This window comes from Apus apus, chromosome 1 (genome assembly GCF_020740795.1).
Source record: "Apus apus isolate bApuApu2 chromosome 1, bApuApu2.pri.cur, whole genome shotgun sequence".
In the NCBI taxonomy this organism is placed as follows: domain Eukaryota; kingdom Metazoa; phylum Chordata; class Aves; order Apodiformes; family Apodidae; genus Apus; species Apus apus.
The window spans coordinates 24,855,887-24,878,543 of record NC_067282.1 but is presented as its reverse complement, the minus strand read 5'-3'; the positions used below and the strand labels follow the sequence as shown (position 1 = coordinate 24,878,543).

The 22,657-nt window shown below is 37.7% G+C and overlaps 1 protein-coding gene across 2 annotated transcripts in view; it reads left to right on the top strand.

Moving 5' to 3' along the window:
- DCLK1 (doublecortin like kinase 1) overlaps positions 1–22,657 on the top strand; it is a 239,713-nt gene that overhangs the window by 139,819 nt on the left and 77,237 nt on the right. For both annotated transcript variants that reach the window (XM_051608524.1, XM_051608526.1), the window contains exon 5: positions 21,883–21,999. In XM_051608524.1, coding sequence (XP_051464484.1) covers positions 21,883–21,999 — 117 coding nt within the window. The remainder of the gene's footprint in view (positions 1–21,882; positions 22,000–22,657) is intronic.

The following is a 22,657-nucleotide window of genomic DNA, read 5'->3' as shown; positions in this document are numbered from 1 at the left end:
TGTAGAGGCGATGGGTCCTGAAAGATGCAGGCAGGATCTTCAGAAATATCTCTGAAAACTTCAAGTCTGTTAAGCACATGAAGACACTTCTAGAGGTTTGTATTTTGTCAAGACCTTAGTTTTTTTCTGTGTAGCTATGTAAATCACAGAAAAACGAAACTTAATCTGTTAGAAGTTTTATGGAATCAGGTGGGTTTGGGTCTATTCCACTCCTGCTTCCTCTGGTTTCTTTATCCTGACAAATAATAAACTTTCCCCTAACTATCTCAAAATTCTGGGAATCAATTGAGGACTTAAAAGTTCAGTAAATCAGCCTGAGGACAGGCAGTAAACATGGAAGATTTCAATCAACAGTTAACTTTTCATGAAGTTTTATAAGCAGCTGGTAAACAACATTTTATAATGGGAGGTATCAAGCAGCTTCAACTGTAACGTTGAAATGAATGTTCAGTTTAAGTGAACTGTAATATTACACTTAATGTAATCTCAATAATGTGTTTTGCAGTAGAAAGGAGGGCTCATGATGTGGTGTAGGCAACATTATACACATGAGTTGCAAAGAAACAAAAGTTCTTGGCACCAAATGTTTTGCCTTTTAAATGTGGCAATGTGCTAAATATGAGTCACAGAACAGAGTAATTTAGTGTTTCTTTGTGCATTTCTTGACATGCACTTCAGCAGAAGTCAAAATTTTAAAATTGTTACTTTATTTAAAATATTTCTCTTAAGCAGTGCTACTAATTGCAGCTGCAAGAAAACCATTGAGTGATTTACATTGGGATATCTGTTAAGGGTAGTGTCTGGAGACCAATGCATCTGTGCCATCTAGGACTTCTCATGCAATTATTAGCCTGAGGGTCTTAATCCTCACAAAAGTCAGGTGCTCAGAGATGTCTGAATATATAAATCATGAAAGCAAAAATAAAAAATAAAAATAAAAAATCAATAGAATTTACTGGACATTTTTTATGACAAATAATTTTATGAAAATGTCCAAAAATTGTCAGTGTGTTATCTAGATCTAGGAGTTTGAGCTGGTTGTGGTAAAAAGAAATAAAAAATTACCTGTATTATTAAAATACTTAATCTTTTATGACTTTATGGAGGGGAAAAAAAAAATTTAGGTAGTTTGATATTTGAACTGTTCAAGAAAATAAGATTGTAAAGTTTGTATTGAACTAAGAGCCTTCGAAAGATGTAGAAATGAGAAGATAAGCTAGAGCTGTGCAGACATTTTATTAAGTCTTTGGTCTGAAATAGATTGTAGTCTTGGTATTTGTTTTTAAGCCAATAGACATCTTTGGACTGAAAGACAAAGTTACATCTGGCCCTCTGCTGAACTTCTGTCTTTAGTATCCCTTCTCCTCATAATGCAAATGTATATATTGCAACGTGGCATGCACTTGAAACAAGAAAAATTAGCTCCATGATGAAAGGAGACTATTTTCTAATACAATGTGACTGGCAATGATAGACTTCACTGGAGACCTGTGGGAACCCAGCAGATTCAAAATAACACAAAAAGCAGTCAAAAATGCTATAATAACAAGAACAACAGTAGAAAATTTGATGCTTGCGGTCTTCTTAATTTGTTCGCAGAAATGTAAAAGACTGGTGTCTGTGTTACACTGCTACTCCTCCTTTGCCAGGACACCACTGCTCTTACAGCTGGCACTAGTCCTCTTCCTATCATGTGATCTTCTTAGATTCTCTGTTTGAAGTAATTTCCTCATTCTCCAGCTGCAGCCTCATTGCTGCTTGTGTTATTTCCAGCCCATCAAATGTGGCTTCTCAGGGATTCCTAATTGTCACTTCTGGCTGGATTGCAAAGCCTCAGCTGCATCGTTTATCTCTTTGATCCTTTTCAGATGCTGTGCTGTTGATCACACTTTATTCAAGAACATCTTCACTGATAACTCCTGTGTTTTCCTCTCCCAGTTCCTCTTCCTACTCACTCACTGCTTCAACATATCAACACAAAAACAAACAAAACCCGCACCCACGCCTAGGGAAGAGGGGAGGAGACGTGGTAGACAGAATAAGCCTCAAGACATGATAAGATGTTGGTAGACAATACTTTTGTTTCTGGCTGAGCAGTGTAGTTAAAGATGCTCTTAAAAATTGTTACTGAGTCAAAGCTTCTGTGTCCTGCAACTTTCTTGGGAATACCATTTCTTAGATACATTTAATTTTATAACTGATCTTTGAAACAAAATTATCCCATGTCCCTTTCTTTTTACTGACAAAACCTAATTAGTTGGACATATAAAAATGGAATTATGGGAATATATATTGATCTTTGATTATATTAAGGTCTTCAATGTTTTGGGGTTTTTTTTGTTTGTTTGTTTTGGGGTTGTTTTTTTTCTTGTAACTCTCAAATTAATTTGGATCTTTTATTATCTTTTGTGCTTTGACTTTGGCAGTCTTATATGTTTGGAGTGACCACCAGGGCTTCCTACTTATGCTGGTAGTACTGCTTGTGGTAGAAGCAAACTCACTGTCAAAAAAGAAGAAACTTGATTACAACTTTGGAATATTTGGTGAAGGTGGATATTTAGGCATTCACACATACCTCTTAAATAAGACTTATTTCCAAATTCCATTTTCAGAGTAAAAAGAAGAAATCATCAAAACCACATTATTAAAAACAACCCTAAAATATCACTGCACAAATAGGTATAATTTTATATTATTTTTTTTTCATAAAAGATGGGAAAAATAGGTGGTCTTGTTAAAATGTTTGTGTACAGCCAAATACAATCCAAGAGCAATGTCATCAGCTAGTTTATATTGTCATTGTCCCTTCATGGTAACACAATTAAAATCAAGATGTACAAGCTGAAAATGTGCACTGAAATGTGCATATGAAACATCTGCTGTTTAAAATAAAAGATCTAAAAATATTTGGAGAGTGAAATAAACTGTGAAGTCTGTTCTCTGTTGTTTTCTCTTTTAAAACATTTAGCCCTGTAGATCATACATGTAAATTTTAAAATATGTCAAGGTCTATTAATGATGAAAACCATAAAACCTAGGTTATAAGATATAGTATTAAAATAATAATAACTATCTGCTAAACCACGTCAGTCGGTTTCTTTCAGTTGCTCAGTATGATGTACAGGTAGAAAGGTATGGAAATTCCAAATAAATGAGGTGAACAGTTTTGTAAAAATTATGGACAAAAAGTTAGTAGGACTGGATTGATTCTTGGTTTGTTTTCATAGTATGCTTTGAGGATAAATTTTCTTTATTGATGCATATGCTAAAAGATTACTTCACTGCAGCCTGTCTGCATTGATTCCTAGAACTTGAGGATTAAATGCATAGCTCTGTTTTTCATACAGATTTATTTTAATAAAGGTGCAAAATTACTAGGTTTTTAATCAGGTAAACTTGCGGAAAAATTACGCAGCTTAAGGAAAGTCAAGCTTAGGATGAGTGCCAAGGTTCTCATTACTGTGTGCAATGTGGCTCTTCTTCAGGTCATGGAGCTGATCGTTTTTGAGGTTGAGTCTCATAATGTGAATCTAGGTCCTGCATCTGATAAAAGCTTAAACCAATTGGTTAGTATCCATCCCCTATAAGATGAAAAAGGGGAGAACAGATAAGATGGTCCCTTGTCTCCTTCGTTGCTTAGTAGATTGTAGAATAAATCTAGATAAGTGAAGCATAAGGCTTTATGTAGGTGTTTTCCACTTCTATAGTACCAATACAGTAAAATCACCACATATTTTCCCACCCCCTACATACATAAAGAAAAAATAGCTTATGCCTGAGATGTAAAATTAATCTTGTGGAGATCAGCAGCATGCTGCTATGCTCAAAATCTATTGCTTCCATAGAGATTGATTTTCCATTTCAAATTAGTAGGGGAGCAATAAAATATTTAGATACCTACGTATGCAGAAATCTTTTGTTGGATACAATTGTGTCCAGAAGATCTGTAATTAACTTTGGGGACTGAAGCTGTGCAGGTTTAGAAAAAAAAAAACAACAGCAAGTTAATACTGTAGAACTTCCCGTATAATTTAGACTAACCTTCAGATTAAAATGAAGTTAATTGCTCATTTGCCATAGTAATAAAAAGCAATGTGTTATATCAAGAATGGATGTGGAATTCTATTGGTCTAAAAAAAGCTTCTTCACGAAGCTGAGCTAGAAAAGCAATACACATCTCTTGTATAACTCCTCCAGGTCTTATTAGCTTCTTTATTCTCTCCATGGTTTAATTTAGCAGAAGAAAATGTGGCACATACCCTCTTGAGATACAATAACATGGGGAAAGTTGTGCAGAGATAGACAAAGATAACACATCACACCAAAACCTTTATACACTTATTTGAACCACTGTTCATGCTCAAAAGCCTTGCAGAAATTCTCCAGACTTGTCCCCCTCTGTTTAGGTGGTATTTTATTTCTACCGTTTCCATCCGATATAGGAGGTGCTGAGGAACTCCACATCGCCGTGACAGTTAGCTGCTATGTGCTTCACCAAGACTCTGGTATTGGTGGTAACATTCACACATTCAAGTGATACATTTAAATTTCTGTCCCTAAGAATCACAGTTCTCTGTTTGACTCCTTGACTTTCTCCTGTCCTGGCTCCCTTGCAATAATCTCTCCTGTCTTAAGAGAAGTTTAATGTTTCCTGTGAATTTTCTTCAAACAAGGAGTCCATTATTTAATCCAGTGCACCCAGATGTTCCAGTTGGATTCTGGGAGGGGTTGGGGGATGAAGAGGAAGTGAGAATCAGAAACAGTAAAAGTTTCATAAATGGCTGTTCTGTTGTTACATCTTTTGAAAATGGAGTATGTGCCTGCTGTGTTCCATAAACACGTGCATTGCATTAGGTACATGCCAATGCATTTCATTTAAGCACATCTAAATATTAGAGGGAAGCCAGCAAGGAGTTATGGTTGCAGGGAAAAATTAGGGGGAAGAAGAAAGAGTTCTGCCTAGTTCAGTGAGTAATAACTGGATTGGTAGACATTTATAGGGTAGTATTGAAAGAGCAAACAAATCTAAGTCATCTAATCAGGAAATTGAGGAAAAAATAACAAGAATTTTTAAAAGGAACTGAAAGAGATGTATACAGCAACAGCTATAAAAGTGTCTGTTGAATTGCTCTTCATAATGAAGAACGGGAAGCACACTATCTGATTTACACAAGGTTTCTCTCAAATTACAGAATGCAATAGTTGTGCTGGTGTAAAGCTGGGAATTCTGTTGGTGTTTGGGTCTGGCATGCTTTGCACAGAAGTTCTGAGTGTTCAGTGTACGTATTGGTCAATGTACGTGTGTACATATTGAACAAATTCTGTTTTAAAAGAGAGGAAAGACACTGCTCTTACATTCATGTGAATGGACATTTATGCTCTTGCACCTAGTAGTTCTGAAAGCAAATTAGTCAAACAGATTTCCATTAGGATGCATTTGAATTTTCAGATTAAAAGTTACAACAGCATTTATCCTTTTGGGGGGTCCATCTTCATTTTTATATCATCATGTCTCTCATTAAGTAAATAGATTATTTAAAAACCCTTTCAATTTTTATTTTTATTTTTTATTATTTTTATTTTTTAATTCTAAGTTACTTGCTCGGCTGGTACAAGTGATTTCAGTAGCTTGAAGAGTAATGGCAGATCAGCTCAGCTCTAGCAATTGTCCATGTGCACATAATTTCATTTTCTTCCCTTGTCAGCCGTGTTGCATTAACTCACTTTTACCATCCATATATACAGATAATTGCTGTGACTCAATGACACTCAGTAACTTGGTAAACTGCAGTAACCCGATCATCTGCTCGAGCCCTTTTTTTTCTTTTCTTAAGTTACAGCTTTAAAACAGACCTAACAAAGTTTCTCATTTCTTTTGCTTTTTAAAAATACTGTTTCCTTTTTGATTGGACATGGATCCATTTTCTTGGTGTGGTTGGATCAGCCAGGTTCCGCACATTAATTTGGGGTTACAAAGACCTGTGTCCACAGCTGTGGCTCGCACTGCTGTGAAAAGAGAAGTCAAAATTCCTCTGTCAGAGACACGGGGAGCGAGAGCACTCATCAACGAGCTCAGCACAGACGAGCACTTTGGAGCCATGAAACAATCTCCTACCCACATGGGAGTCTGCAGGAAAGGGTGGGAGGTTGACGGCTTTTTGGATCTGGCCCCATTTCATCTTAATCTGCTCTGGCTCCTGATCTTTTCAAAGTCTCCCCATTGTGCATGTGATTTCTGCTAAATACACAGAGAAATTTTTAAGATCAAGACCATATGATATAGCAAGATTAATCTACCCTTTGGCCTTCACCTCTCCCTCCCATTGGGGGAGAGGTTTGGTTCTCCTAATTTGTCATGTTACTTTTTTTTTCTACTGCCATCATTTTTTTTCCTCCTCATGGTTCACCTAAATTGGGGATTTTGGCCCAAACACTCTCAGCTTATAATGAAGATAAATAGAATTCTTCATGTCCATGACATGAATTTTGAAGACATCATTGTTTATTTCACCCAGTTTTAATGTGGAGAATTTGTAACTCATTTGTAGAATATAAGTGTTTTTTCACTTTTATTATAGATTGTGGCTGAGTGAATCCCTGTAGGTCTGTGAAGCAGATGTGTTAGTACAGCCAGTAAAACAGCTTCATTCCTTCCCTCATCTTCTGCAATGCAGTCAAGTTTTGAGTTGTTATGATACTCAGTAATTAAATATGAATAAATAAAATATCACCAGATAATGAAGCTGCAGTCCCCTCTGTCATGTTAAATCATTGATGAGGTGCCTGTGAGTAGGAACTGTGGCTAATGATGTCTTCTGCCTCAAAGACTCTGATTAGTTTTGGGAGCATTTGTGTAAATTTTTCCATTGACTTTGCAGCAATAGTCAGAAAAAAGAAATATTTTATCACAATAAAATGTGTATGGATCATTATACCCTTCTGCCTCATCAGTCCTTTCCTTTCATGTCTTTCAACACCTGAATAATAATTGGAAGTGGAACAGAATTTTGCAGATAACGACTATGTAATCCAACTGTCTTACCTTATTAGGGGGCATTATGTAATTTGGAAGCTTGTTAGAATAAAGGGTTGGGGTTTTGTGAATAGACGCAGAGTACTTCTATTTATCTATTTCTATTTTTTGAAGTTGTATTTACCCCATTAAAAATTTAGTTTCAGTGAAGGAATGGAAGAAATTAAGAACAAAATGCAAGTGTTTGTGTTTGTCTGTTTCAAACTGGCCCAGATGTTAATCCAGGTATTTTAGATCCTACAAATCCTACTCTGCGGGAAATAATATATGAACTCAGTATTTATGCTCTTTTGAAAACTCCTGTCTGCATAACGGCTTTCAAACCATCTAAAACATTACTTCTGTATCTATGTCTAGTACCTTAGACTCAGATCTGTAGTACTTAATTTCGGATTCTAGGGACTTAGTTGCAGAGTCCACTGTTTGCACTGTGTTCCTCTCATCTGTGAGAGGGCCATATCTAGCTCATAAGTTATGAGAAAGCTGTCATTTGATTACATCAGGTGTGAATATTAGGTGAAGGATCTCCTCTTTGAGTAAGAAGGTAATTTTTGCATCAGGTTGGATACTTCAAGAAGTTCTGCTTGTTTAAAACAGTTCAGGCAGCTGAAATGCTGCTGCTCTTCTTTAGTTTCAGTTTCAGTTGGTCAGTTAAGATGTATGGATCAGTCCGACAAGCATTCCTGGCTCTGGGCTTTAGACCTTAGGTGCTGTGGAAACACCATTGTCCAGTTGCAATCTATAGGATGATGGGTCGAGACTGGACAATCAAAGTAATTGAGCGTTTGGCTTACCATGTTCTCTTGTGATTTATTTTTGCATTTGCTCTAGTTTATCTTTGTAATACTTGTGTCCTTTTTCCCAATATTTCTTTATTTCCTAAAGCAATGTCTCTGGTACTCCTCTTTTATGTGGTGGATGAACTGCATCTTCTGTCACATAAAGATAGCATTAAATATAATAGTTAGGAAATAAACTGGACTTGAATGATTATTTTTCTTTAGCACCATCACTGAATTCCTGTTAATACTAGAGATGCCCAAGTAAGATGTAAATAAACCCTGTCACACTGTCAAACAGTCTATTGCAACAGCATGGTAGTTAACATGGTAATTTACCTTTCCAAGCTCCATTTCTGTGTAGCTAGACATTTCTAGGTCAGAGTAGGTAGTACATTTCTGGTAGTACATTTCTGTGTACTACCAGTACTCAAGTTAAATCTGGGATGGTACATCCAGATCTCTGCACTGCAGTCACAAAGTAAACATGCCTCATTAAAAAACTGCCGTTTGTTCATAGCATTCTTTCAGTGCAGGAGAACACACCTGGTCTACACAACAGAGTTTTGGCATCCGGAATTACCTTTTATCTCCACAGGTTTGCATGCAGGCACATGTAAATGTGGAGTAAGCAAACAAAGCCCAGCTTGTGGCACCTAAATAGAACCACATGCCGCAAACCTCAGCCAGCAACGCAGCTGCCAGCAAAGCTTCAGCGTGCACACATCCCAGGAGCAATGTCAGCGGCTGCGAGCCCAGCAACGTTTTCTGGCAGTGATGTTTTCCAGTTTAAGCCTGGCCACACTTTACATCTCTTGCCCATCTGTTTGTTTTGTGTTGTGTTACATCATCCCGATTGCAATATTTAAACTAAAATCATCGGGGGTTCATACAGAGGGGGAAACTGCCTTGTGCTGGCTGCCTCAGGGAGAACTTTCTGTTCATAGAAGTCAGTGTCAGAGAAAGTGCAGAACCTTTTTTTGTGGGAGGAACAGACATATGGGAAGCTGGGACTGACACTGACAAAACCTCAGGGAAGTTAGAAGAAAACTGGAAAGTCAAGGCAAGGATATTTTTTCTTCAGTATTTCTACATTTCAGTTACGAAGCAAATTTGTAATTTTCTTGAAGAGCTTCCTGGGTTCCAGATACTGGTAGAATAGAAATTAGAATTCTAGGGCCTGTTTTTTCATTGGCATTGTTGCCTAATTCAGTATTTTGTGACAACATTGCTGTATATGTGCTTAAGTCTGTGAGAAAGAAGTCACATTTTCTTTTAGAGTGTCTAGAGGAAAAAAAGGAGTATGTCCTGTGAATAAACCTGATTTTTAATTAGATTTTTTGGTTCAGCTATGTTTGGAATTCTTGGTATTTGTTTTTTGAAAATATTGTTGTAAAAAAAATAATTTCCTTTTCACAGGAAATTAAGTGTCTTTTTGAGGATATTTATAGAAAATAAGTCAGTAAACATTGGCTTTGCATCAGGTCTTTACTGCTACCTGTTCCTTATCTGTTCAGAAACAGCTTCTGAGTGTTGCATCCTTTTCAATCCTCTTACTTTTAAATATTGAAGAATCTCAAACTTCTAAATGCATGTTTTAGTGAAGTAAAACTTTACATAAAGAACATATCTGAGAAGACTGTGGGTGACTCACAAATAGTAATATGGCAGATCTTGTTAAAATAATTATTTTTTCATCTTTCATAGTTTCTCCATGACTTCAACTCAAAAGTAACCCAGTAGTTTGTCAATCCATACGACAACCCTCTTCAAACATTTTGTAGAATTTCATCTTTATTAAAAAAATCAGCAATGGATATGGTTCTGCATTTGAATTTCTTTAAAATTAATGGAGGAAATACAGGGCTAGAAGTGTTTCTTGCATACCACCTCACAGAACAAAAAATTACAGGGTTCAAAGAATTAAAAAAATGAGACAGCCCTATGAAAGATTCTTGTCTACTGCAGTGTTAGACTTAGCATCCATTGTCAATCGTAGTGGCTTTCTTTTCTTGGAAGAAGGTCAGCTCAGACTGGATTTGTCTAATGTCAGCTAAGTTAGTGCAACTCAGTAATTACTTTTTTTTTTTTTTTTTTTTTTTTTTTTTAAAAAAGGCTCTAAACCCACAATCTGCCCAAATGTTTGATATTATCATAAATGGTACCTGCCATTTTAGAAAGTAGAGTGTAAGGCATTGCTTCCCACAATAACCTCACTGAATGTGTAAAAATATTGATGTTCTCCTTTGCCTACACACTGCTTGTGGATTGTCATTTAAGCATCACCTGCATATTAAGCTGTGCTCCTTGCTTCAAATGTTTAAAATCTAGACTGCTTCAGAAGATTGTACAGACTAATGTGGGTTTGGTTGGTTGCCTTTTTTTTCTTTATATATATATATGACAGTGTTTCTTGAACAGGATGAGTTTCTGTTCTTGCTCTGTTTTTTCATCTGGACATGTCTATACACAGACCTAAGAACAAAATATGTGTTTCTAAAGCAAATTCAGTTGTGGAAGATGTAGATACAGCCATGCCTTCTCAAGCAACTCTAGCATCACAAAATCAATGTATGTCTATCCAATGACAGTAAGAAGGATGTAATCCATGAAGTTGGTAAGAAATGTCTTATCATAGTAATAAGTTCCATCACATAGTTGGTTTGGAAGGAACATACGTACATCTTAATGGCATGAGAGAATATTAGCCAATAAGATTCTGAATTGTCTGTGAAGAAGAAAGTCTGCTTTTTTAGGGAGATTTCAATTCTGCTAATGCCCTGCTGGGATAAATTCTTAAAGCTAATCAGTCTGTCTTTGGAAAATAGAAGATTTATATCTCAGTAGTTGCCCCACTCAGGAAATGACAATTATTTTAATTCACCCATTAAACAAGCACTTTTCCCTTGCTAAAATGTTCTTGGACTTTCAGTCAGTTTTACATTAGAGTGCTTCTCTTCCTCTTACTTATCTTTCTGCTAAATCCAGATGGAAGTGCTGACTGTGAAAAAAACTTTTGAGAACCTTCTTTGAGTCCTACTAGGAAGAATTAATCAGAAGAATCACAGGAGGAATTTGAGAGGTCCCAAGGGATGACCTGCTATAGCTGAATTTACTTTACAGGTTTCTGACTAACCTGTCTGTGGGAAGTTGTAGTTAGGGAAATTCAAGCAGTCCTCCACATGATCTATTCCAGTACTTCTTTATCCTTGCAGTTAAAAACATGTTTCTTCATGTCTGAATCAATCTATCTTTTAGAAACTTAAGATCACTCTTCTTTGCCCTATTTGTGATACAACTAATAGTAGGATTTTATTTTTTCTTCTTTTTGGCAGTCTATTAAGTGTTGAAGGCTGCTATTGTGTCTCATTACATCTTCTGACCTAAAGATCCCATTTATGATAGTTATCCTTCATTGGTCATGTTTCCCAGAGTTCTGATCTTTCTTGGTATTCTCTCAACCCTCTGAAGGTGAAAACCTTGTTTCTAAACAGGAAACACAAAAGTGAATTTGTTGTGTTAGCTAACACTGTAGTAACACGAAGGAAAATTGAATAATTCAGGTGTCCTCTACAGAGAATTCCTGTTCATACCAGCAGGATGATGATGCCTTTTGCTGCACTAGCTGCTGTTAGGCATTTAAGCAACTGGTTCTTGTAGTGAGTTGGCTTCTGCCTGTGTTCAGTTGCTTATTCTTTTCTGGTTGTAGTACTTCAAACTTGCTGAGTTCTATCTATCTGTTTTTTCTGATGACTTCTCCAGTTTTTAGGGTTTTTCCAAATACCATTTATGTTCTTAAATGCTTACAGCTTTTCTTATGGTAGAGTCATCTCTAGATTTAAAATACATACTCAGTCTATTTTAAAAAAATATTGACTAATGCCAGGCTCAGAAACAAAACCCTGGTAAGCTCCTTCACTCATTCTCTCGTAGTTCAACAGTAAACCACTGGTAACTACTCTGGTTTGGTTTTGCAATATCCATCTTAAAAGCAGTTTCTGTAGGTATTTTCCTAAGTTTCAGCTTGGCTTTCAAAATCCAGATTAGAAAAGTTTATCATCTCTACTGTCCCCCCGTTACCCTGTTAGAGGAAGGCTATTTTGACACAGTTTATTCTTGACAAAACTATTTTAACTATTATATACTGGTTTAATATCTCCTAAGCTTAAAATGGGTTGCTTACTTTATTGTTTTGTATTGTCACAGAACCGCAAAATAGTTGGGGTTGGAAGGGACTTCTGAAGGTCATCTGGTCCAATCCCCTTGCTCAAGCAGGGCCACCAGGGGCCAGGTGCCCAGGATCATGTCTAGGCAGCTTTTGAATATTGCCAAAGCTGAAGATTCCACAACCCATCTAGGCAACCTGTGCCAGTGCTTGTTCAACCTTGGAGTTAAAAAATGTTTTCTGATTTTCACAGAGAATGTCCTGTTTTTCAGTTTATGCCCATTGCCTCTTGTCTTGCCATAATCAAAACTAAAGGAGTCTGACTGTCTTTTTTATATACTCCCTTTGGATATTTTTTTGCTTAATCTTAAATTAGGCTGACGGTTCTGCAACTCACAGTTTTCTGATATGTCCCAGTTTTAATGATCAGCTCTTGCTTTGAGTTTTTCTAGTCTCTTGGAACTGTACTTGTCCTTCACATTTCTCAAAAAATAGTGTCTGGTAGCTCAGAGATTGTGTCAAGTATGTTCCTAAATATTCTTCACATCAAGCCAATTTGAAAATGTTATATAAGGACTCTCTCTTCTCTTCTTAGTGCTTCTTCTCTTCTAATTCCACTGTTGCTTAAGTTGTCTACCTGATTACAGTTAGTAATTTTAATTAAAATGGAAAGAAACAAAAATTTAAACAGATGGCTTCTCATATTAATCTGTTTCTAATTAATAGTTTATATTTGTTGTTTTTTGTTGTGTTCTTTTTATTGTTGGTTGGGGGTTTTTTGTTGTTGTTGTTTGTTTGTTTTTGTGCAAGACTCCTGGCTAATCTAATGAGCTGTGTAAGTGCCATAGGAATTAGGTTTGTGTTTAACTGTTGTCAACCATGACTATAATCTTTATCCTATTATAGTGTATTTTGTTTCTTGTAAGAAAAAAAAAAAAAAAAAAAAAAAGCCTTTTCATAGAATCATAGAATGGTAGAGGCTGGAAGGGACCTTAAAGATGCAGCCTCTCTGAATGGGCAGGGACACCTCTTTCCTAGACCAGGTTGCACAAAACCTCGTCCAACCTGGCCTTAAAAACCTCCAGGGGTGGGGCATCAACAACCTCCCTGGGCAACCCATTCCAGTATCTTACTAACCTAATGGTGAAGACTTTCTTCCTGATGTCTAACCTAAATCTCCCCTCTTTCAGTTTAAAACCATTACCCTGTGTCCTACCACTGCCCTCTTTGCTGAAAAGCCCCTCCCCAGCTTTCCTCTAAGGCTCTTCAAGTACTGGAAGGCCACTATAAGGTCTCCCCGGAGCCTTCTCTTCTCCAGGCTGAACAGCCCCAACTCCCTCAGCCTTAGTAGCAGAGGTGCTACAGCCCTTTGATCATCTTTGTAGCCCTTCTCTGGACCCTCTCCAACAGCTCCATATCTTTCCTGTGCTGAGGGCTCCAGAGCTGTACGCATTATTCCAGGTGTGGCCTCAGCAGAGCAGAGCAGAGGGGCAGAATCACCTCCCAGGTCCTGCTTTCTAGCCATTCTCCCCCAGCCTGTATTTGTGCCTGAGGTTGCCACAACTCAGGTGCAGGACCCTGCACTTGGCCTTGTTGAACCTCATGAGGTTGGCACTGGCCCACCTCTCCAGCCTGTCAAGGTCACTCTTTATGGCATCCCTTCCCTCCAGCGTGTCAACCACACCACACAGCTTGGTATTATCAGCAAACTTGCTGAGGATACACTCAATCCCACTATCCATGTCTCCAACAAAGATGTTAAACAGCACTGGTCCCAGTACTGACCCCTGAGGAACACCACTCGTCACCTGCCTCCATTTGGACACTGAACCATTGACCACAACTCTCTGGGTGTGGCCACCCAGCCAATTACTTTTATAACTTAACACTGCACATTAAGGTTGTTAGACCGTAAGATTTAGTTGAGTAAAAGCATCAAGAGAGAAATAAATAGGACATTCAGTTAAATACATATTTTCTCCCTCACCACGGATCAGTCATGCAGAAAAATCTGTAACTACAGGAGAGCTGCTTAAAATCTGTTAAAAGTTAACTGGTTTGAATGGGTGTTTCTTGGTAGTACTTAAGCTGATGCTTTCCATGTGAAGCCAGTGTCCTGCAAATGGAGATTTTTATGTTTCTAACAGTGGAAAGGACTTCAGCTTGTGAAGTTCCAAAAGAGTGATTTGAAATAGAAGATTATTGAAACAAGAGGTACTTTTCAGGCAGCAGGTAGTAGTACCATAAACCCAGAATTTGTTGGACTGCAATATTGTTACTTGTCTTAGACTGGAATAAAAAAAAAAAATTAAAAAAAAAAATTAAAAAATGGAATGCGTGTGTCCTTGATGCTTACGATGATGTGATGTTAATATTTACCATATGGATTGGATAGGAGGTCTGTTTATTCTCATAGTAAAGAACAAGATGATTTTTAATAGGCAGTATGACAAATATTACCTCTTTCTGTTGAACAGGAAAGCAAACCATTGATTTTGCTGAAGAGAAAAGTTAAGAATTAATGAATTTGTACTATCCTCTCGTCTCCAATTGCATGAATAAATCCATGGCAAGAAAAATGCCATCCAAATTATGCAGATAAAGTAAGACACTTTAGTGATGAATTTTTCTGTGTGACAAAAGTGTGTTTACTGCTCATATACTTTAACAGCAAGTATCCTTCAGATACCCCTGGTGCTGTGTATGCATAAGCAAAAGCAGGAGACATTTGCTAGTTTCATGAAGAATAAAATGCTGAGGCCATAAATAAAAATAATGTAGTTGACTGAAGTTGTAATCAGTGGTGTCATCGTAAGCATTTCCAGTGAAAAATAACTTTCTGGTATTTTGGTGCAGCTCATGTGGTAAACCTGCAGAAGCAGAGGGAGGGTTCTGAATACAGGGGCAAACTAATGAACATTTACATCTGCAGGGGAACAACTTGGATGAAGTATATTGAGCAAACAGTCGTAATTAAAATCTCTGGAAGATAAAGATAAAATAGGAAATACTTGAAGCAACATTTTGATTACACATAAAACCTGCCTTTTTAGAAAAAAATTCTGGACAACTTAACCTAATTTAGGAACAAATACAGACTTTGAATCCTCAGAGAAGACTCATTAGAGAAGAATGGGATATTAGTGAAAATACATGAATTCACTAATACCTTCCTTATTTCTAACTTACAAAGCATTTTTGGAGTAGTACATACATCTGAAAGCATTTTAGGTTGGGTGAAGCTATTTGGGTTCCTGAAAGCTTGCAAGATTCTTTACTTTATGGGTTTTCAATAAGACATAGATGGCTCTAATAGTTCTTATTTTGTTGTATGTAGCTTTTGCCTTGCCAGTAAATACTTATCCATTTCAGAATTGGAGAAAGATTTTTCACATGAAAGAAAATGTAACTTTTTCTATATTTTATATCACAGTCAAAGCACATTTCTCCACAGAAAGAAAAAAAAAAAAAAAAAGTAGATTAGATTTTTGCAACCACAAATATTTCGCACAGAGTTGAAATAAACAGTATTCCTAGTCTTTATCATGAAAAATCAAATCAGGAGATGTCTCAATAAAACATGCATTTTCAGTGACAGGTAGCTTAGACCATGGGAGAAAACTTTAGGATTTTGTATTCTACACATGCATCAGTGTCCATCTGCATCAGGAACACACTGAATGAGAAGACACACAGAACAAAATTGAAGTAGGCGCAGCTGTGATGACAGAAAATTTGAAACTACCTAAACCTCTGTGAAACACTATATCCTGTTCATTTCTGGACACTGTGCAGTAGTTACCCTATTGAATATGTTGTAATTACAAGTCACAGCTGCCACAGATTAATCAGGAGTGTTGGGCAAACTGCAGTGCATTGATGCCATTAGACAAGATGGTACCATTTCAGTTTTGCTGAGGAGAGTGAAACTTAGTTCTGTGGACAGAAAATTGCTGGTTTTAACTGAAGGCATGAATGCAACTGAAAAGTAAAATCTTATTAGCTGCATTAAGAATTAGCAACATGGAGCAAATTCTTCTCTACATTAAAAACTAAAAGCAGTGCTGCATTTGTGGTGATCTACTGATTGGACTGAGGACAGTGCTAGTGTGGCTAATATCTTTAAGCAGTAGTTAAAGGTACCAGCCTAAAGCTTACCGTAAAGTCGCTTACCAACAACTACAGACATCCTTGATCCTCCCTCCTTGCTTATCTGTAGGATACAGCTGTTGCTGGAACCAAGTTGAATGTTCTCATCTTAGAGAAACAGATTGGCAGGGGTACAGAAGAAAATCAGTATCTATCCCCTACACACAGACCTCAAAAAAAAAGAAAAAAAAAAAAAAAAAAAGCAGGACAGCAGAGTGATATTTTAGCCCAGAAAGGACTCATGAAGACCTTACAGCCATACAGTCAACTTCTGAGTATCATAGAGGACAAGTAAGCCTTTTTGATCTCCTGGTAATTTAAGCAACTTTTCAATCTCCTCTAGAAACACACTGAATGTGTTCATTTTATGACACATTTATTGTAGATTAGTTACTCTCTGCTGCTTTTTTGCTATTGTAAAATCTAATGAGCATAGAAACTAATGGAACATTTTGGAAATGGAACATCACAGAGCTAGAGACTGGAGTCATTATGATTCTGCATGTTTGCATCCCTTAATTACTTCATGCTTACATTTTATCAATTTGACAACTGGAAGAATCAAGAGCTCACAAGAAAATATATTTGGGTTCCTTCTAGTTGTACCAGTTCCTACTGCTCAGGGACAACACTGCATTGTCATGAACTTTGTGTTCCTTATCTTATCCCTGCAATATTTCAATGATGTTGAATCATAGCCTTGGGATATTTCCTCTTTTATTTTCTTTTTTTTGTTTGTTTGTTTTGTTTGTTTGTTTTGTTGTTGGGTGTTTTGTTTGTTTGTTTGCTTGTTTTTCCTCCTTATTGTTGTTAATGTCCATTAAATGCCTCAGACCTCTGTGGTAATAATCCATGCTATAAAGGGATTGCAGTGTTAGATTTTTAGTCTCGCTGCTGATAGTTTGTCCTCTCTTCTACTTTGTAGTTCTGTCTGTAGTTATACAACAGAACAACTTACTGCAAGATGTTTTGTCTGGAAGAACTTTCTTATTTATGTGATATACTGAGTTAGAAAGCAATAAAGCCTGTGATCAAACCTTAAAGGTGACCTTTTGCTTCATGTTACCATGGGTATCATAATTTTGTTCCTTTAATCTTAGTCAGTCAATGGTGAGAGGAAGGACTGGGGCTTTGTGATACATTTCTTTCCTCACCAAACTTACTATGGAAACACTTGGTGTTTCTTCTTGGCTAAACCTGCCCACATAAGTGAGAAGGGCAGTAGAACTCTGTTCTATCAGGAGTTCAAATCTATTTCTGATATAGTTTCAGCATCAAAGGAAAATCAGGGGGAAAATGGTCTTTTATTTCATGGCTTACCAATGACCTGTTGTATGAGAATACCGTTGATGAAGAGAAGATATGTGTTTATTTCCTTACTAGTACAGATTTTGTGTAGAGAATACAGTTTTAAAAACACACACATTTTTGTTTTGTTTTCCCTGCCTCTTTATGTACACATAATTCTCCTACAGCAACAGGCAAATTATGGTAATGTCTTAGAGGAGACAAGCAGTGGTTGTGTAGTTACTGAGTAGGATCTTTGCCTGCTGTAACATTTTATTTTCCAAACTAAATGTGACAACAGAATTGCATACATAAACTGTTCATGGAAGCCGGGACCTATTTACAACAATCAGCTTGGTTACATTCCACCTGACTGAAAATCCTTTTAGACTCTGTTCTAGTCTTGCCACAGTCTTTGAAGACATGAGTTGCCAGACCCTGGTGTGTGCAGCACTGAATGCTTGCCCACATGGTGCTCCACAGGCCATCCATATGCCAATGTCATTTATGAATAATAAACTTGTAAACATGGCACTTGACAAAATTTACCTTAGGGTTCACAGTGGTATTTCAGCAGAGAGAATATATGCTCATTTAAAGTATGACCTCTTAAATCTTTGTGACCAGTGAATTATTCTTGAGAGGAAATAGAAAAGTATGCCAAAGAAGTTAATTACTGAGCTCAAAAGGTTTTGTAGAAACAGAAAAATAGGGAAAGAGAGAAAACTGCTGTGACACAGACTAAAGAGAAGAGAAAGCTGTCCTGTCAGCCAAGGATGCTAACAGCATCCAGGGCTGTATGAAGAGGAGCGGACTTCCGTAAAATCAGGGAAGTAATTAGTCTCTTCTATTCAGCACACGTGAGGCCACATCTGCAATACTGTGTCCAGTTTGAAGTCCTCCAGTTCAAGGAATGCAGCTTTATATTGGAGGCAGTTAGAGGAGGACCATCATGATGGTGGGGAGCTGGAGCACTTGCCCAGTGAGGAGAGGCTGATAGAACTGGGGTGGTTCAGCCTGGAAAAAGAGATGGCCCCAGTGCCGATGAGGCAGCATCTTTACTCCATCAGAATGATGGAGTCAGGCTCCTTCCAGTGATGCATGGTAAGACAATGATAAGTGATAGATATAAATTGAAACAAGAGGTTCACACTGAAAATATAAAAAAAATCATTTTCACTGTGATGGCAGTCAGGAACTGGAATGGGTTTGCCCAAGAAGGCTGTGCAGTGTCCATCCTTGGGCATTTTCCAGAAACAACTGGATAAAGCCCTGGGAATAACAGAATCTCAGAATGATTGAAGTTGAAGGGGGCCTCTGGAGGTCATCTGGTCCAAGTCACCTGCTCAAGCAGGATAAGTCCTGCCTAATCAACCTAGTAGCTTTCTACAATGGAGTGACTACATCAGTGGACAAGAGAAAAGGAGTGGATGTCATCTATCTGGACTTCTGCACTGTCCCCCACAATATCCTTCTCTCTAAGTTGGAAAGATATTGATTTGGTGGGTGGACTGACTGTTCAGTGGATAAGGAATTGGCTGGAAAGTCACATCCAGAGGGTGGTGGTCAACAGCTTGATGTTCCTGTGGAGACCAATGACAAGCAGTGTCCCTCAGGGATCTGTACTGGGACCAGTGCTGTTTAATATCTACATGAATGATACAAACAGTGGGATCAAGGGCACCCTCAGCAAGTTTGCAGATGACACCAAGCTGACTGGTGTCAGCTGACTGGTGCTTGTCAGCTGTCACTGGTGCTCAACACACCAGATGGACTGGATGTTATCCAGAGGGACCTGGACAAGCTGGAGAAGTAGGCCACTGTGAACCTCATGAAGTTCAACAAAGCCAAGTGCAAGGTCCTGCACCTGGGCTGGGGCAATCCTTACTATCAAGACAGGCTGGGGGACTATATGATAGAGAGCAGCCCTGCAGAAAGTTTTTGGTGTCTATGTAGCCCATTAGGACAATCTACAGACCACTCTTAACATAATCCTTTCTAATGAGACCGTCAGTAGTGAGGGGTGGTCAAATGCAGTCAGCTGCCAGCCTCCCTCTTGCACAGAAATGGTAGTACCCTTCCATAGCATGTGAGCAGGAGAACTTTTTGCTGGCAGAGAAGTGAAATGGTGACAAGTTGCAATTAGCCTCTGCAGTTCGGGTCACTCACACTGTCCTTGCCCATGTGTAACAAACTCCAGATGAAGAAGAATAACCTTTTATTAATTATTTTCTCCTCATTTCTGAACATGTTTGGTGGAATGATATAAGAGCTCTCTTGAATATTGTCCTAGACAGCATTTATCAATAGCACAGAGAGAGAACCTGGACATGCATTTAGTTGCCTCCTCATTCCTTTTGTACCACTTTATGCTGGGTCCTTTCACAGTGTTACTGTGAGGATAAATACACATTCAAATGCAGAATCTTATCTGTAACCTCATTCTAACTCTGAGTATTTATAAGATATTCAGAGAATTTGAATAAATATTAATTCTTGTAATAAGATCAGAGTTAAGGTTTAGTGCGTATCATGAATTGCAAGAGAGGGTTGTAGATAATATTTACTTTACATGTTGGAAACATGACACTTTACACATTAAAGTATATTTAAGAAAGTGGCTGGCTGTTTTCTTCATAGGATCTTAAGTATTTCTGCTAAGCAAATGACTATAGTCTAATGGTGATAGCTTGATTGGGACTTCTTCTGTGTTGATCATTAGAATATTCGGTTCCCTTTTTGGCTGATTCTTGCTAATGGGACCCACACTGGGATTACATCATAGTTTTAAAAGATCAAACAAGTTGACTGTGAGGTGTTTGGTCATTTTAAGTCTTTGTGTACAAGAGAAGTAAATAATTGATTTTATTTGACATGTTTAGTTGGTTTCTGGAGCAGTTTGTGCCAATACATCAATGAAAGGTTCCTGCTGTAGTTACCTAGTGGAACCTAATTGAAAGCTTTTGTCTGATTCCTCCTGTTGTCAGTTGATAATTTCCTCTTAAAACAGAGTAAATGTTTTTCTCCGTTTCCACTCATCGTTCAGTGTAAAATGAGAGTAGTCATCAATGAATCATATAAAATGTCAACAGAAAGAAATTAGCTACTATTGGGCATTAGGAAGGTGGGAGAGTTTGAGAAGAAAAGCTTTGGGAAGACCACAGCATTTCTCTAGTCCTCTCAACTGTGCTGGATGTGCAGTAATGCATTGGTTCTTACTTCCATTTCCTTCAACAGTTTGATGAAAGACAAACAGTTAGGGCAGCCAAGAGAAATACGCTTCATGCCATCATTCTCTGGTGGATATGTTTAAGTTAATTAGTTATGCTTAATTTTATTTCTTTGTTCTCTAATCTGTCTAAACTATGTTACAGGCTCCATTGATCATCTGTGAAGACTAAATAATGTGCAGGCTTGTACATGGTATTTTCTGAATAGGGAGAAAAACTTCTTGTTTATTTCTCTTAACCTATGTTAAAAGAACCTTAACCATGGGAAGAAAATGGGGAACAGGCTTGATACACAACTAAATGTTTACAGATACATTTTTAAACAAGTGAAGTATACTGACATCAGGTGAAGACAGTGTAAGCGTTGCTGCAGGCTCCTGATTGTATATTGGCTTAGAAGTGGAAATAAATTTTTTTCCTGACTGTATAACATGTCTGGTGATTAATTTAGTATCCATTATGAGTGCAAGACATCAGCATCATGCACACTAAGTTCTTTCATCCTCAGGCCAAGAACCATTTTGCAGCTGTAATGCAAGAATGCCTACAGAGCTGTGTGGGTGTATATAAACTCTAACCTGAACATCTTGCAGTGTTCTCAAGTGGGAGGGTAATTTCGCCTCTTCATTGATTTTACTGATCTCTCTTATGAGCAAGTAGTGCCATTTCCCTCAACCCGCAATGAATTGCATGTGCTATATACAATGTGGGCTGTTGCTCACCAGAGGATTAAGCAGGAGCAACAAACCTGCTTCACTTTCTTCAAACCTTTCATGAGTGACAGACACCTGCGTCATCTTGTACAGTCTTAGCATTTTGATACATAAAAGCAGCCTTCTGGTTCTTCTGCGGGAGACTGCCTAGGTTGACAAAAATGCTTAGATTGCATTTGGATTGTTTACAAAAACACCACTGCATTACTTGTGCTGAAATCTTCAAAAGCAAATGAATTTTATGTATAGTTTCAGCACTGTTAAATTAAACTGTCCTAAGTACCTGAAGTAACCATGGTATCTAAAAGCCTGGATTACTGCAGCAGTTTTTTGTCTGGGATGTGGTACATACTGTACTTGGATTTTAATGGAGCCATTTATACAGATTTTATATTTTCCCATAAAACTCCTCAAGATGAATGAAAACATGCGTGGGCTAAATGTTTGTGCTTTTCAGTGCTCTTTCTGTTACAGAATCTTGCTGGCTTTCTTAATTGCTAACTTATGCAGTTTCTTTGTCTTTTAGAATGTCGGGTGGTGAAATCCACTTCCTATACCAAAATAGCTTCGACTTCACGCAGGAGCACCACCAAGAGCCCGGGCCCATCCCGACGCAGCAAGTCTCCTGCTTCTACCAGTTCAGGTAAAGCAAGAGATCTTTCTTTACAGCAACCAATCTCTTTCAATAAAATTGACAATATGTTTTAAATTCTACGTTTCTGTGGAAAAACCTGGTATGTATGAAACAGTTGATAATAAAATTTCACTTGTTTTCTCAGTTGCATCTGAGATGAAGTGTCTTCCCAGTACAAAATGATTCTCCAGTGTTTTATAAATCATACTCCGGCATTACCAGAGTTCATTTCACTTTCTCTTCCATGCATGACTTTGTTGCCAGTACCTAAAGACTGACAAAAAGAGGTATTCTTTGTACTAGGAACTGAATGAGAACAATGCAGAAAGTAGTCCAAATTACACAGTGTAGGATCTGTGTCTGCAAAAGGCTGATTTCACAGTGGGTTTTTTTGTGTGTTGTTTCTGAGGGAGTTAAGAGGCAGCAGTGAGGAAAGAACAGCATAAAGAAAATGAGGATATTGGGGAAAAGAGGGCAGGGCAGACAAAGAATGCAATTACAAATGTGAATGTGAGGTGCAAAGATAGCTGAGGAAGAAATAAGTCAGAGTTGACCTAACAAGCCAGTGGTACAGGCTGGAGAAGACACAGCAAAATGCGTGAAGAAGTTTCGTCTGAGGACCTTGCTTTGGCTGCCTTTGTAGCTTCTCCCACTAACTAGTCAATGA